Source organism: Rhinopithecus bieti, unplaced genomic scaffold, assembly GCF_001698545.2.
Source record: "Rhinopithecus bieti isolate Rb0 unplaced genomic scaffold, ASM169854v2 scaffold_76666, whole genome shotgun sequence".
Lineage (NCBI taxonomy): Eukaryota > Metazoa > Chordata > Mammalia > Primates > Cercopithecidae > Rhinopithecus > Rhinopithecus bieti.
This window is the reverse complement of record NW_016829831.1, coordinates 1,320,652-1,334,181: the sequence shown is the minus strand read 5'-3', so window position 1 is coordinate 1,334,181 and position 13,530 is coordinate 1,320,652. Positions and strand designations below refer to the sequence as shown.

The following is a 13,530-nucleotide window of genomic DNA, read 5'->3' as shown; positions in this document are numbered from 1 at the left end:
ATTTTCGATCTATGTGTGTCTTTATTGGTGAAGTGTGGAAACAATCAGTGGGTCTTGTTTTTTCATTCATTCAGCCATTCTATGTCTCTTTATTGGAGAGTTTAGTCCATTTATACTTAATGTTATGATTGATAGGTAAGAACTTACTCCTGTCATTTTGCTATTTGTTTTCTGCTTGTTTTGTGATCTTCTCTTCCTCCTTTCTTTCCTTCCTGTCTTCTTTTAGTGAAGGTGATTTTGTCTGATGATATGATTTGGTTTCTTGCTTTTTATTTTTTTATGTCTCTATTGTATGTTTTCTAGTTTGAGGTTTCCACGAGGCTTGAAAATACTATTTTATAACCCATTATTTTAACCTGATAACAACTTAATATTGTTTGCATAAACAACAAAGCAAAAAGAAAACTAATAAAAGTTCTACACCTGAACTTTATTCCCCTGCTTTTTAACTTCTTGTTGCTTCTATTTATATCTTATTGTACTGACTACACCTTGAAAAGTTGTTGTAGTTATTATTTTTGATTGGTTCATTATGCAGTCTTTCTAGGCTAAGAACAGTTTCACACCACAGTTACAGTGTTAAAATATTCTGTGTTTTTCTGTGTACTTATTATAACCAGTGAGTTTGGTACCTTTGGATGATTACTTATTGCTCATTAATGTCCTTTTCTTTCTGATTGGAGTACTCCCTTTAACATTTCTTGTAGGACAGGTCAGCGAATGAAATCCTTCAGCTTTTGTTTGTCTGGGAAAGTCTATTTCTTCTTCATGTTTGAAGGTTATTTTTGTGGATATACTATTCTAGGGTAAACATTTTTATAATGTGTCATGCCACTCCCTCCTGGTGTATAAGGTTGCCACTGAAAAGTCTGCTGCTAGATGTGTTAGAGCTCTATTGTATATTATTTGTTCCTTTTCTCTTGCTGCTTTTAGAACCCTTTCTTTGTCCTTGACCTTTGGGGGTATGATGATTAAATGCCTCGAGGTAGTCTCCTTTGGATTAAATCTGCTGGGTGTTCTATAACCTTCATGTATTTGGGGACTGATATATTTCCCTAGGTTTGGGAAGTTCTCTGTTACCCCTCAGAATGAATTTTCTACTCTTTTCTGTTTCCCTACCTCCTCTTTAAGGCCAATAACTCTTAGATTTGCCCTTTTGAGGCCCTTTTCTAGATTCTGTATGTATGCTTCATTGTTTTTTATTCTTTTTTCTTTTGTCTCCTTTGACTGTTCATTTTCAGATAGCCTGTCTTCCAGCCTGCGAATTCTTTCTTCTGCCTGATACATTCTGCTATTAAAGGACTCTGATGCATTCTTCAATATGCCAGTTGCATTTTTTTCATTTCCAGAATTTTTGCTTGATTCAAAAAAACATTATTTCAATCTCCTTGCTAAATTCATCTGATAGAATTCTGAATTCCTTTTCTGTGTTATCTTGAATTTCTTTGCATTTCCTCAACACAGCTATTTTGAATTCTCTGACTAAAAGATCACATGTCTCTGTTTCTCCAGGATTGGCCCCTGGTGCCTTATTTAATTCATTTGAGGAGGTCATGTTTTCCTGGATGGTGTTGATGCTAGTAGATGTTCTTCAGTGTCTGGGCATTGAAAAGTTAGGTGTTTACTGTAGTCTTCACTGTCTGGGCTTATTTGTACTTGTCCTTCTTGGGAAGGCCTTCAAAAGGATTTGAGTGTTTTGATCTAAGCTGTATCTACTTTAGGGGGCACCCTAAGCCCAGTAATGCTGTGGTTCTTACAGACTTGTAGAGGTACCACCTTGATGATCTTGGACAATATCTGGGATAATTCTCTGGATATCAGACTTGTTCTCTTCCCTTATTTTCTCCCAAACAGTGTCTGTCTGTCTGTTCTGAGCCACCTAAAGCTGAGGGTGGAGTGACATAGGTACCCCTGTGGCCATGACCACTATGACTGCTGGGTCAGACCTGAAGCCAGCACAGCACTGGGTCTTGCCCAAGGCCTGCTTTACCCACTCCCTGGCTACTGCTTATGTTTGCTTTAGGCACTGGTGCTCTACAATCAGCTGGTGGCAAAGCCAGCCGAGCCTGTGTCCCTTCCATCAGGGCTGATTGCCATTGGTGAGGTCTCTCAGGCCCTGGGAGGATCCAGAGGTGCCGTCTAGGAGTCAGGGGTTAGAGTAAACCTTAGAAGTCTATCAGGTGTTTTTTTGTGCTGCAGCTGAGCTGGCAGTCAAACCACAAGACGTAGTTCTTCCCACTCTTCCCTCCCCTTTCCAAAGTCAGAGGAGCCTCACTATCCATGGCCACTGCCACAGCCGGCCACAAGGAGTCCTGCCAGACTACCGCAGATGTTCTCTTAAGGTCCAACAGCTCTTAAGTCAGCTTGTGGCCAATGCTGCCTTCCTGGGACTCACTCTTCAGGGCATTGGGCTCCCTTTTGGCCCAGAGCATGTGCAGAAGTGCCAGCCAAGATTCAAGTCCTAGAATCGGGGACCTCAAGAGCCTGTTTCATGATCTACCCTCCCCTGTGGCTATGCTAGTACCTAAAGTGCAAGACAAACTTTTCCCTCTGCTTTTCTCAAGCAAAAGGAGTTTTGCCCTATAATCACTGCAGCTGGTCATGTGCTGAGTCTCACCTGAAGCCAGCAAGTTTCAGACGCTCACCCAAGGCATTCACCATAGTACCTGGATAATTGCTACTGATTACTCATGGCACAAGGGCTCTTCAGTGAGCAGGTGATGAGTGCTGCAAGGACTGAATCCTTTCCTTCAAGGCAGTGGGTCCCCTTCTGGCCCATGGTATGTCTGTAAATGTTGTCTGGGAGGCCTGGAACAGGGGCCTCATGACTCTAATCATTGTCCTCTCTTGCTGTGGCTGAGCTGGTATCCAAGATGCAAGATGAAGTCCTCTCTACTCTTCCCACTCCTGTCCTTAAGCAGAAGGAAAGCATCTCTTTTACAGCTATAAGCTGTGCAGTCTGGGGTGATAAAGAGGGGTGATGCCCACACTCCCTTGGCTGTCCTAGATGGGAATACTGAGGTATATTGCATGCCCCACTCCAGTACACGGTCTCTGGGCAGCACTAGGACTCACCTAAGAGTTGCAGTCCAGACTGCCTCTCAAGTTTACTTAGAGACCCAGAGCACTTTAGCCTTTGGTGGTAAGATTTATGGGAAGTCAAGTTCTGATCACTGGGATCAGCAATTCTCTTCTGTCTAGGGCTAGTTTAAATGCTCCCTCCATGGGCTGGTGGCAGCTGAGTTTGGTCCGGTTTTCTGTTCTGTTCTAACATGACAGCACTGAGTTCATGCCTCACAATTGCTATGTTCTTTCTTCCCCAGCAACCAGAGACACTCTCAGTACCATGCCGCCACTGTGGGGGGTTGGTGAGGGTGGCATTGGTGATTGAGGACTGTTTTTTCTCTCATTAGTGTCCTTTTCTGTGATACAGAGTTAAAACCAGATACTATGAGTGATTTTTGGTTCTTATGAAGGTGTTTCTTCTGTGTAGATAGTTGTTAACTTGGTGTCCTTGTAGGGGAGACAATTGGCAGATTCTTCTATTCTGCCATCTTGCTCCACATTCTCTCCCCAAGCTATACATTTTACAGAGTTGCAGGAGAGAAGCAACTTACCGAAGGTCACAAAGCTGGTTATTGTCAGAAACAGAGCCAGAGCACTGGCATTCAGTGCCCAGGCCAGCACTGGTTTTTCCAAACACATTGGACAAGGAGTTCCTGCTGTAGTGGCTTTTGCTCTTTCTTTAGTAGAAAGTTGTTTTCTATATTTACTCATCTAGATGAGAAGAACCAAAGGCTGGACACTTCTTTGATGTAGACCTTCCTATTTGTCACTAGTTTCCATCACACTTCAGAGTACTGGGGGAGATGGAGCTATTTCCGGATGCTGTGGATCCCTAGGGGGATAGGTTCAGCACGGATGGGAGCCAGCATGGTTGGGTGCTGCCTTTGCAGGACAGGGCTCTTTATTCTGTACAGTCCAGTGACTCCCTGCATTCTAGCTGTTCTAGAGAGCCCGTTCTAGTCCTTCCATGTTCTTTGCTGCAACTGCTCCTTTGATTTAAATATTTTTGGGTGTTTTCAATTTTAATTGTTCTTGCTAAAGGCACAGAAATTAAGAAAATTAATTGTACAAGTTTTTTTTTTTTTTTTTTTTTTTTTTTTAATGCTCTTGGGTTTCTATGACCATTACCTCTGAAAGAAAGCAACTTCCTCATCTTGTTCAATAGGAATCCCTGCCTGAGACCCAGTGCCCTGGCCTATGATTAAGCACAGATCTATTTATATTATTTATATTTATTTTTTTTTTTTTTTTTTTTTTTTTTTTTGAGACGTCGCGCTCTGTCGCCAGGCTGGAGTGCAGTGGCCATCTCAGCTCACCCTTGAAAGCTCCTCTCTCGCCTCGTCACTCAACCTCGCCGGGTTCACGCCATTCTCCTGCCTCGCCTCCCAAGTAGCTGGACTACAGGCCCCCGCCACGTCGCCACGGGACTAGTTTTTGTATTTTAGTAAAGGACGGGGTTTCACCATGGTTAGCCAGGAGGCCGATCTCCTGACCTCGTGATCGCCGCGTCATCGGCCATTCTGCAAAGTGAAAGTGCTGGGATTACAGGCTTGAGCCACCGCGCCCGGCCAGATCTATTTATTAAGCGAATGATTGACTTCTATAATGCATTAACTTTACATTGGTAACTGAGGGGAAATTTTGAAAGGTGAAATTGCTCAGGTAAAATGAAGAATCCCTTAAGAAGTAACTGGGTTCAGTAGTCACTACTTCATGTTCAATAAGCATTTATTTATGATCTGTTATATGCTAGTATTATGGTAGGTCCTGATAATTCAAAATGAAAAGCATTGTTTCTTCTACTATGAAACTATCAGCCTGGTGGTGGTGAATCTAGGGGTTAAATGGATCATTTTAACATCATGTGCTAAGGCTAGAGTCACGGACAGTGTTCGCGGAGCAGGAAAAGAATAAGAAGGGTCCATGGGTGGCAAGCAAATGGTCTGGGAAGGCTTCCAGGGGGAAAGGAGTTCTCAGCTGAATTTTGAAGAATGAATAGGATTCACAAAAGTAAAGGAGGGTGAGGAGGGGGTCTCTAGGCAGAGAGAACAGAGGGAACAGTATAGGACAAAGCATGGAAGTATTAAGCATTATGTTTATGTTAGATCTAAAATGACTTTCATTAGAGCCTGTGTGAATATGGGGTGGGGAGGGTGGGAGCTGAGGCCACGGCGTTAAACAGGGGCAAGGTCCAGGTGGCTGCATGTGCATAGGTTTTACCACACAGCCATTGAAGGGCCCTGGGACAGTGCAAATGCAGAGTCATTGGGCTGCATTTGTGATGGGAGATGTCAGTTTTGAGATGGTTTGAAGCCAGAGTTGACGAGGGCCTTGCAGCTTGGAGACCACTTAGGAGGCTGATAAAATATCCAAAAGAGTGCTGATAGTCTCAACTTGGGAAGAGGCCATGGGAGAGCTCTTCTTCAAGCAATCATTTAAGGACTCTTTGCTGAATACTGAACAAAGCTATGTTCTGTGCCAGGCAGAGAGAACATCGTGGTGAAGAAAACAGCCACCACCACTGCACTGATGAAGCTTGAAGGCTGAGAGGAAGGAAGGCAGAGATTAATCAGATAATTCACTAATAAGATGTGTAATTATAGGGAAGATGAAAGCAATGAAGGAAAGGAAAAACCTGAGATCAAACAGACCAGGGCCTGGTGAGAAGGCAGTGGCTCAGGGAAAGCTTTCTGATAATAGTGATGCTGATGGTCAGGAAGCATTATGTGGATGATGGAGTTGGGGAGATTTTTTCTAGACTGAGGAAGTAGCAAATGTGAAGACCCTAGCCCAACAGGGAACTCGGAGTATCTGAGGAGTGGAAAGCAGGACTAGAGTGATCCTGAATGAGAGAAATTATGGTAGGTGATGAAGCTGGGTAAGTAGTCAGGAGCCAAGATCATGTAGGAACCAGCAATTCAGAGTAAGTAGTATGAATTTTATTCTAAGAACAATGACAAGCAGCCAGACAGATTGAAAGCAGGAGAGTAGCATGGGTTGATTTTCACTTCTGAAACAGCAGACTGGCTGCTGTGCATAGAAAGATCTATTCTAGGGTGGATCAGAAGTGCAGGTGTAGAAGTTCAGGTAAGGCATGAAGGCACAGGTAACATGGTGTCATTGAAGATGGAGAGATGTGGATGGGTTCAAGGCATTTTAAGGGGTAAAACCTACAGGGTTTAGTGTTGGACTGAATATGGGGAGAAATATGGCAAGGTCAAAAATGTTAACCAGGCTTTTTGACATGCACTATTGACTGGATGGTGATGCTATTCAGTGAAATAAAATGACTCTGGAGGAAAACCAGATCCAGGAGTGAGACCATGAGTTTGGTCATTGCTACGCTGAGGATGAGGTGCCTTTGGATTGTGGAGGTGCAGAGTAGGTCATGGCCTGTATGGGTCTGGAGCTTAGAGGAAGGACTGGAGACATGACTTTCAAAGTCATTGGCCTTGAAATGATATTTGAAGAAGTGGGTGTGAATGAGATTGCTTAGGAAAAGAATGGAAAATAGAAGGCTTAGGAGTAAAGAAAAAGCCAGACTGAGAAATGAGGAGGTGAAAGTAGTTGAATTTGGTGATGGATAGATTGAAGAAGGTGAAAGAAAAGCTGTTGCCCAGAATGGCTTCTGAATTTTACATGTATGTGATCTAGCGGGTGATGGTACATTAACTAGCTGGGGATAACTTTTGTTTGGGACATGCTGCATTTAAATAGTGTGTGGAATGCACAATTATTATTGCCATCATAAAATGTACGTGTTTTTGCATTTTTCTTAGCTCCTGTCTTGCAACTTTTCCATATCCCACTCCAAATATATAGGAGGAATAATGGAACTAAGTAGGTGACCACTAAATTTTGGTAGACAAATTGGAGAGGGAAGAAGTACAGAAAGACTCAGGGGCAGGGAGTCCAGGGAGTCCAGGGAGTCAATACAGGGAGACAATGCTAAAGTTTGGTGGTAGGATGAAAAGTTGGAAGAATAATAGAAGAGGATGGGATGTAAAAGAATGTGGAAATGCAGAGTTGGAAGAGGAAGAGCAAAACTGAAGATGTGATGAACCCTCACAGATCCCTTACCCAACTTTGACAATTACCAACTTCTGGTTAGATTTTTTTCATCTTTACCTCTACTCACTCCCACCAGTTCCCAAGGTTATTTTAAAGTAATTCAAAAACATGATATTATGTGGTTTTCCATCTCTATAACATTCTTAAAAGGACAAAACTGTAGAAATAGAAAACAGAGTAATGGTTGCCATGGAACAGGGATTGCGTGAGGGAATTTTCTGAAGGTGAAATAAGAGGGTTACTATTTCTGTCAAGCCAGCACCTAAGCCAGGCCTTTGCTTATTATAGCCACTGCCTGAAAAGTGTTTTTGGATTATTAAGTAATGAGATTTTATTATACAAGCTTATTAGTTTACACTGTAAACAATATAGTTTATGGCTTATACCCAAATATAATGGCCAAAGTAGACTCTCTTTATAGCTCAGCTTCTAACTTATTGTTTTTTCTTTTTTGGCAATTCAGTTACTTCTGGTTGAAAATGTGTATTTATGGAGTGAGATTTTGACCAGAGTTTATTGATGGTCTGCTGTGTTGGGCTTCATGCTATTGCATCAACGTGCTTGGGAATGTATCATATGTGATTCTAATGAATTTCCTGTGGGTATGATTTCTTAGCAGAAAGAGCCGGATATGGAGGAAGTGTCCCTAAAATCATTTATCCAAAAAATAATTCAATTGAAGTACAGCTTGGTGAGTAAAATCATTGAAGCCATTGAAATCACCAGGGGAAGAGCTCATTCTGTTTGCGTATTCTGGTGAATATTTGAATGTTAAGGATGAAGATAAATCCCATACACACCCAGTTTCCAACTTTTGATATACCTGAGCTCATGGGGAGAGGAATCAAAACAAAACAACAGAGAGCTGAAGCTTGGAAAAGTTGTGGTGGCAGAGAAGCCTGTCAGTGAGGACTCTGGGCCCAAAATGATTATTATAAATCTGTTTATGCAAAGGCAATGAAGATGCAAATAATTCTTCAGACAATATGTAGTATAATATAAAACTACTATTAAATAATGTTGACCAGGAGTTCTGGATTGTATTACCTCACAATGCAAGGTATATGAAAGGAGTGAAAAAAATATTATGTTACATTCCTTAATCTGCATGGAAAAGCATCAATAAGCATTGCCTCAGTTTGCGATCTAAGTAGATAAAAAGGGGTCAAATTATTTTTTTAAATTAAAAAATAACCACTAGTGGCCGGGCGCGGTGGCTCAAGCCTATAATCCCAACACTTTGGGAGGCTGAGGCAGGCAGATCACAAGGTCAGGAGATTGAGATCATCCTGCCTAACACGGTGAAACTCCGTCTCTACTAAAAAAATACAAAAAATTGGCCAGGCGTGGTGGCGGGCACCTGTAGTCCCAGCTTCTCGGGAGGCTGAGGCAGGAGAATGGCGTGAACCCGGGAGGCAGAGCTTGCAGTGAGCCGAGATCACGCCACTGCACTCCAGCCTGGGCGACAGAGTGAGACTCTGTCTCAAAAAAAAAAAAAACAAAAAAAAAACAAAAAAAAAACCACTAGTAAAATAAATATGCTGTATTACATCTGAAGAAAAAGCAAATTAGACAAAAATCTCAACACCTCCAAAAATAGAAACTTTTGTGTGTCAAATAGTAGTGTATCAAAATATATAATGCTAAAAGTCTCAGAAACACAATACAATAAAACAACACAATTATTTCAGTTGTAGGGGGAGGTTTTAACATACTCTTGCTTTGAGAAATTTGCTAGGAAAGTAAGAGTCTACATGGTTCGAGTAATCTAGCAAAAGTAATGTGTCTAATATATAGATCACTCTCAGAAACATCTATAGAAAACCCAGAGTCCAAAAGAGGAAATTGTACAGATCATGGGGTATAATCATGATGCAGTAAGTGTAAAAATTTGTATCTAAACCAAAACAATAAAATAATCACACTCATTAAGTCTGTGAAGTGATGAATTTGTTAATTAGCTTGATTTAATTATTCTACAATATAAACATATATCAGAACATCCATAAATATATGCAATTATTATTTGTCAATTAAAACTAAAAAAAAAAACATTTAAAAATGTAAACAACAAAAAATCCATCTCTTAATTATTTGTGTTTTTGGTTAGAGAACCAAAGCCATAGTTTAAGAATATTTAGAAAATAATGATAGTGAGAATACTTCATATCAAATTTCGTGGCATATGACCAAAGCTGTACTCTAAATGAGTTTGTATCTTTAAATAACGTTATTATTAATAAGTGTGGAAATAATTAAAATATACAACTAGCCATTTGACTCCATAAGAAGACCAATTAAACAACTAGAATAAAAGTAGAAAATAATGAATTTATTAAAGGAAAATAAACTAATTGAATCTGTCCCAAAGTTGGTTAAGGGCAGAAGAGTTGAGGTGGCAGTTGGGGAGAAAGATAAACTTCCAGGAAATCTAATCCCCTAAATGCAGAGACACCCAAATATAAAATAATTAGAAACGTGGGAAAGTTTACATAAAACAAAAAATGGTAAGAGAAAAAATCTGTTTAAATGCCTCTAGACCCATATGTTTTTAGGAGAATTCTTTTAAACTTTCAAGGAAATAATAATACCCATAAAAGGATAATTGTCTTCACATTACTCATCATGTGAATAGTCTTAAAAGACACATTTGGCTGTTTTATCTCTCTTAGTTGACTTTCTTCCCCTACTCTTGTCTTTGGAAATTCTAGCCAATGTATTTAGACAATTAAAAGGCAAGAGAAGGAGTTTTGGAAGTCTTGGAGGGAGGAAGACAGACATAATTTTTAAAACATGATCTATTGGCTTCTACTTAGAAATTTTAAGAAAATTAAGTAAAAAAAATGACTAGCATTTGCTTATTAATGTTATTTTAATACAAGGTAAACATTCAAAGCTAATAGCATTTTTACATGCCTGGAATATCATATGTTATGTAACCAGGGAAAACAGCATTCACAATTACAATACAAGAAACAGAATACTAAGGAACAACTGAACAAGAAATTAGAAAGAGTTGCCTACATGATTAGAAATGCAACATTTTATCATTTTATAGGTGGAACATAAAATAATATGTGTTTTAGTGAAATTTCAAAAGATGTTCCTAAATAGAAACACTCAGTATTAAAAATGTTATTTCTCCTCAATTAATATACAAGTTTAATATAATACCAATTAAATTACTGAGTATCCTAAAACTTGTCAAAACTTTTCTAAAATTTCTGTCAAAAATGCTGGAAAGAGCCAAGAAAAAAATTGAATAGAAGAAAAAAGAGAGTCATTTCCTTGTAAGTATTAAAATATATTATAAAGATAGAGATTATTAGTATGTCAACAAAATTGCTGACTAGGGGTTCCTAGCACTAATTCCCCTACAAAAGGGCCAAAATATAAAATAAATAGCTACATTTTGACTAGTGTGTCTGAAGGAGGGCGCTAGAGTACAGCATAGAAATGATGGAATCAATGCGGAGCACGGAAACCCAGGATGGCAGCATAGAGAGGGGAGGAAATCACTCTTTCTCTGTCACTCTGTTTCCCCCACCAAGATTGATTTGGAGCCAAGAGAAACTTCTCCTTGCAGGGAAAAGGTAAGCAGAAGGCCCCTGCAACCTTCATTATTGCCACAGACACCTGCAGTTCTTGCTACAGAAGAAACCTGCAGTCCTCACAGGCCCTGAGCCCGGTTTGGGGAGCAGCCTGGAGTTCTCATGGCTACATTGCTCCAGTGCAGGGAACTACCTTGTGCACACCCTTATCCCCTATGACCCATGAGCTATGTCATGGCGCTATCTTGAAATTATAGCTACTGCTAGAGTGAATCCTGTTCTGGGGGCCAGTAGCCCCTGCATCTCTCCATCCCCAAGGCTTTCCCATTATTCCACCATGTTCATACAGGTGGCTACAACTTCACAATCCTGGTTACTTAGAGTATGGGCCCTGTGAAATTACTGTGCCCAAAGGCACATAGTGCCCTACTTCCTGTATGGACAGGCAGTCCTGCACAACCGGGGAAGCTTCCCCTAACCAGCAGATCTACTGTGCTCACCCTCATACCCATGAGGGTGTATGTACTCACCCTCAGCCTGAGAACCAGCTCAGTAGCCCTGCCCCTGGCAAGACCACACCCCTTTTCGACGGGACCTACTGTGTGTGCACACACACCCTTGGCCTGAGAACCAACCTGGTAGCCCAGCATCCTGCAAAGCCATGCCACTGCCAGTACAAACTCCTGCAGCCTAGGCCACTGAAACACTCAAAGATATTGCAGATGTGGATTGTAGCTGAAGACACTGCATGAAGACTGAACTTCTGTCTCTGTCTAGAACCAAAGCCAACATACCCTATCCAACTGACATGCTGGGATGCATCTACAGAAAAAGTCTTTCTCTAAGAAAGCTACTTCATAAAATTAGAAGAGGTGACTGTTGCATCAGATGTGCAGCTATCAACATAGGGACACAAGAAACATTAAAAAACAGGAAACATGACACCTCAAAGGAGCACAATAATTCTCCAGTAACAAACCTCAAAGAAAATAAGATTTACTAAATGCCTGAAAAGGAATCCAAAATAATGATCTTAAGGAAACCCAGCTAGATACAAGAGAATACAAGCAAATAATTTAATGAAATCAGAAAAACAATTTATGAAAAAAAATTCCTTAGGGATTTCTTGTAAGGCTTGTCTAGTAGCAATGAATTCCCTTAGTTTTGCTTGTCTGGAAGGGACTTTATTTTCTTACCTTTCTGAATAAGAAATTCAACAGAGATATACATTATAAAAAAGAACCCAAGAGAAGTCTGAGTTTAAGAATTCAATGTTGGCCGGGCGCGGTGGCTCAAGCCTGTAATCCCAGCACTTTGGGAGGCTGAGATGGGTGGATCACGAGGTCAGGAGATCAAGACCATCCTGGCTAACATGGTGAAACTCTGTCTCTACTAAAAATACAAAAAAAAAACTAGCCGGGTGAGGTGGCGGGCGCCTGTAGGCCCAGCTACTCGGGAGGCTGAGGCAGGAGAATGGCGTAAACCCGGGAGGCGGAGCTTGCAGTGAGCTGAGGTCCGGCCACTGCACTCCAGTCCGGGTGACAGAGCGAGACTCCGCCTCAAAAAAAAAGAATTCAATGAATGAAATAAATGCAATTGAGAATTCAACAATGGAATTCAACAATCTAGTGATCATTATATAATGACCTTCTTTGTCTCTTCTTATAATTTTTAACTTAAAGTCTATTTTTTTCTGATGTAAGTGCAGCTATTCCTGCTTGCTTTTGTTTTCCATTTGCATGGAATATCTTTTTTTCATGTCTTCGCTTTCTGTGTATATGTATCCTTACTGGACCTACTGTGAGTCTGTGAGTAAAGTGAGTCTCTTTTGGGCAGCACATAGTAGGTTCTTGTTTTTTTCTTTTAATCCAGTTTGCCACTATATGTCTTTGAATTAGAGAATTTAATCCATTTACATTCAAGGTTATTATTGATCGGTAAGAACAGGACTCCTGACATTTTGTTAATTGTATTCTGGTTGTTTTCCAGATCCTTTGTTTCTGTCTTCCTCTCTTGTTTACTTTTGTGGTTTGGTGGTTTTCTGTAGTCCTAAGTTTTGATTCGTTTCTCTTTTTATTTGTGTATCTGCTGCAATTTCTATCATTGTGGCTACCATGAGGCTAATATAAAGACTTTTATAGTTATAATAGACTATTTTAAGCTGATTACAATTTAACTTTGGTCACATAAAAATACTCTAGACTTTTATCCTCCTCCTAACAGTTTATACTTTTGTTGCCTTAATTCACATCATTATACGTTGTGTGTTCTTTAATAACCAATTGTGTCTGTAGTTATTTTTGACCATTTTGACCTTTAAACTTATTACTAGAGGGTTGAAAGATTTACATAGCACCATTACAGAATTGAGATATTCCGAATTCAATTTTGAATTTACCTCTACTAGTTAGTTTTCACATGTTTTTATGATGGTAATTATCACCCTTTCACTTTCAGTTGCAGCATTTCCTTAGGGATTTCTTGTAAGGCTGGTCTAGTAGCAATGAATTCCCTTAGTTTTTGCTTGTCTGGAAGGGACTCTATTTTTCTTACATTTCTGAAGGATAGCTTTACTGGGTATAGTATTCTTGGACAGCAGTTTTTTATTTTCATTTGGCACTGAATATATCATTCTTTGCTCATGAATTGGAAGAATTAATATAGTTCAAATGTCCATCCTGCTGAATGCAACTTACAGATTCAGTGCAATCCCTATTAAAATACCAATGATGTTATTTTGACAGAAAGAGAAGGAACAGTCCTAAAATTCATATAGGACCACAAAGCACCCTGAATGGCCAAAGCAATCTTGAGGAAAAGACCAAAAGGCCCCAAACCAAAG

At 40.1% G+C, this 13,530-nt stretch overlaps 1 protein-coding gene across 1 annotated transcript in view; it reads left to right on the top strand.

Moving 5' to 3' along the window:
* Positions 1 to 13,530, top strand: part of IL1RL2 (interleukin 1 receptor like 2) — a 51,219-nt gene that overhangs the window by 17,085 nt on the left and 20,604 nt on the right. The window contains 1 exon segment of the mRNA XM_017864997.1: positions 7,754 to 7,828. Coding sequence (XP_017720486.1) covers positions 7,754 to 7,828 — 75 coding nt within the window.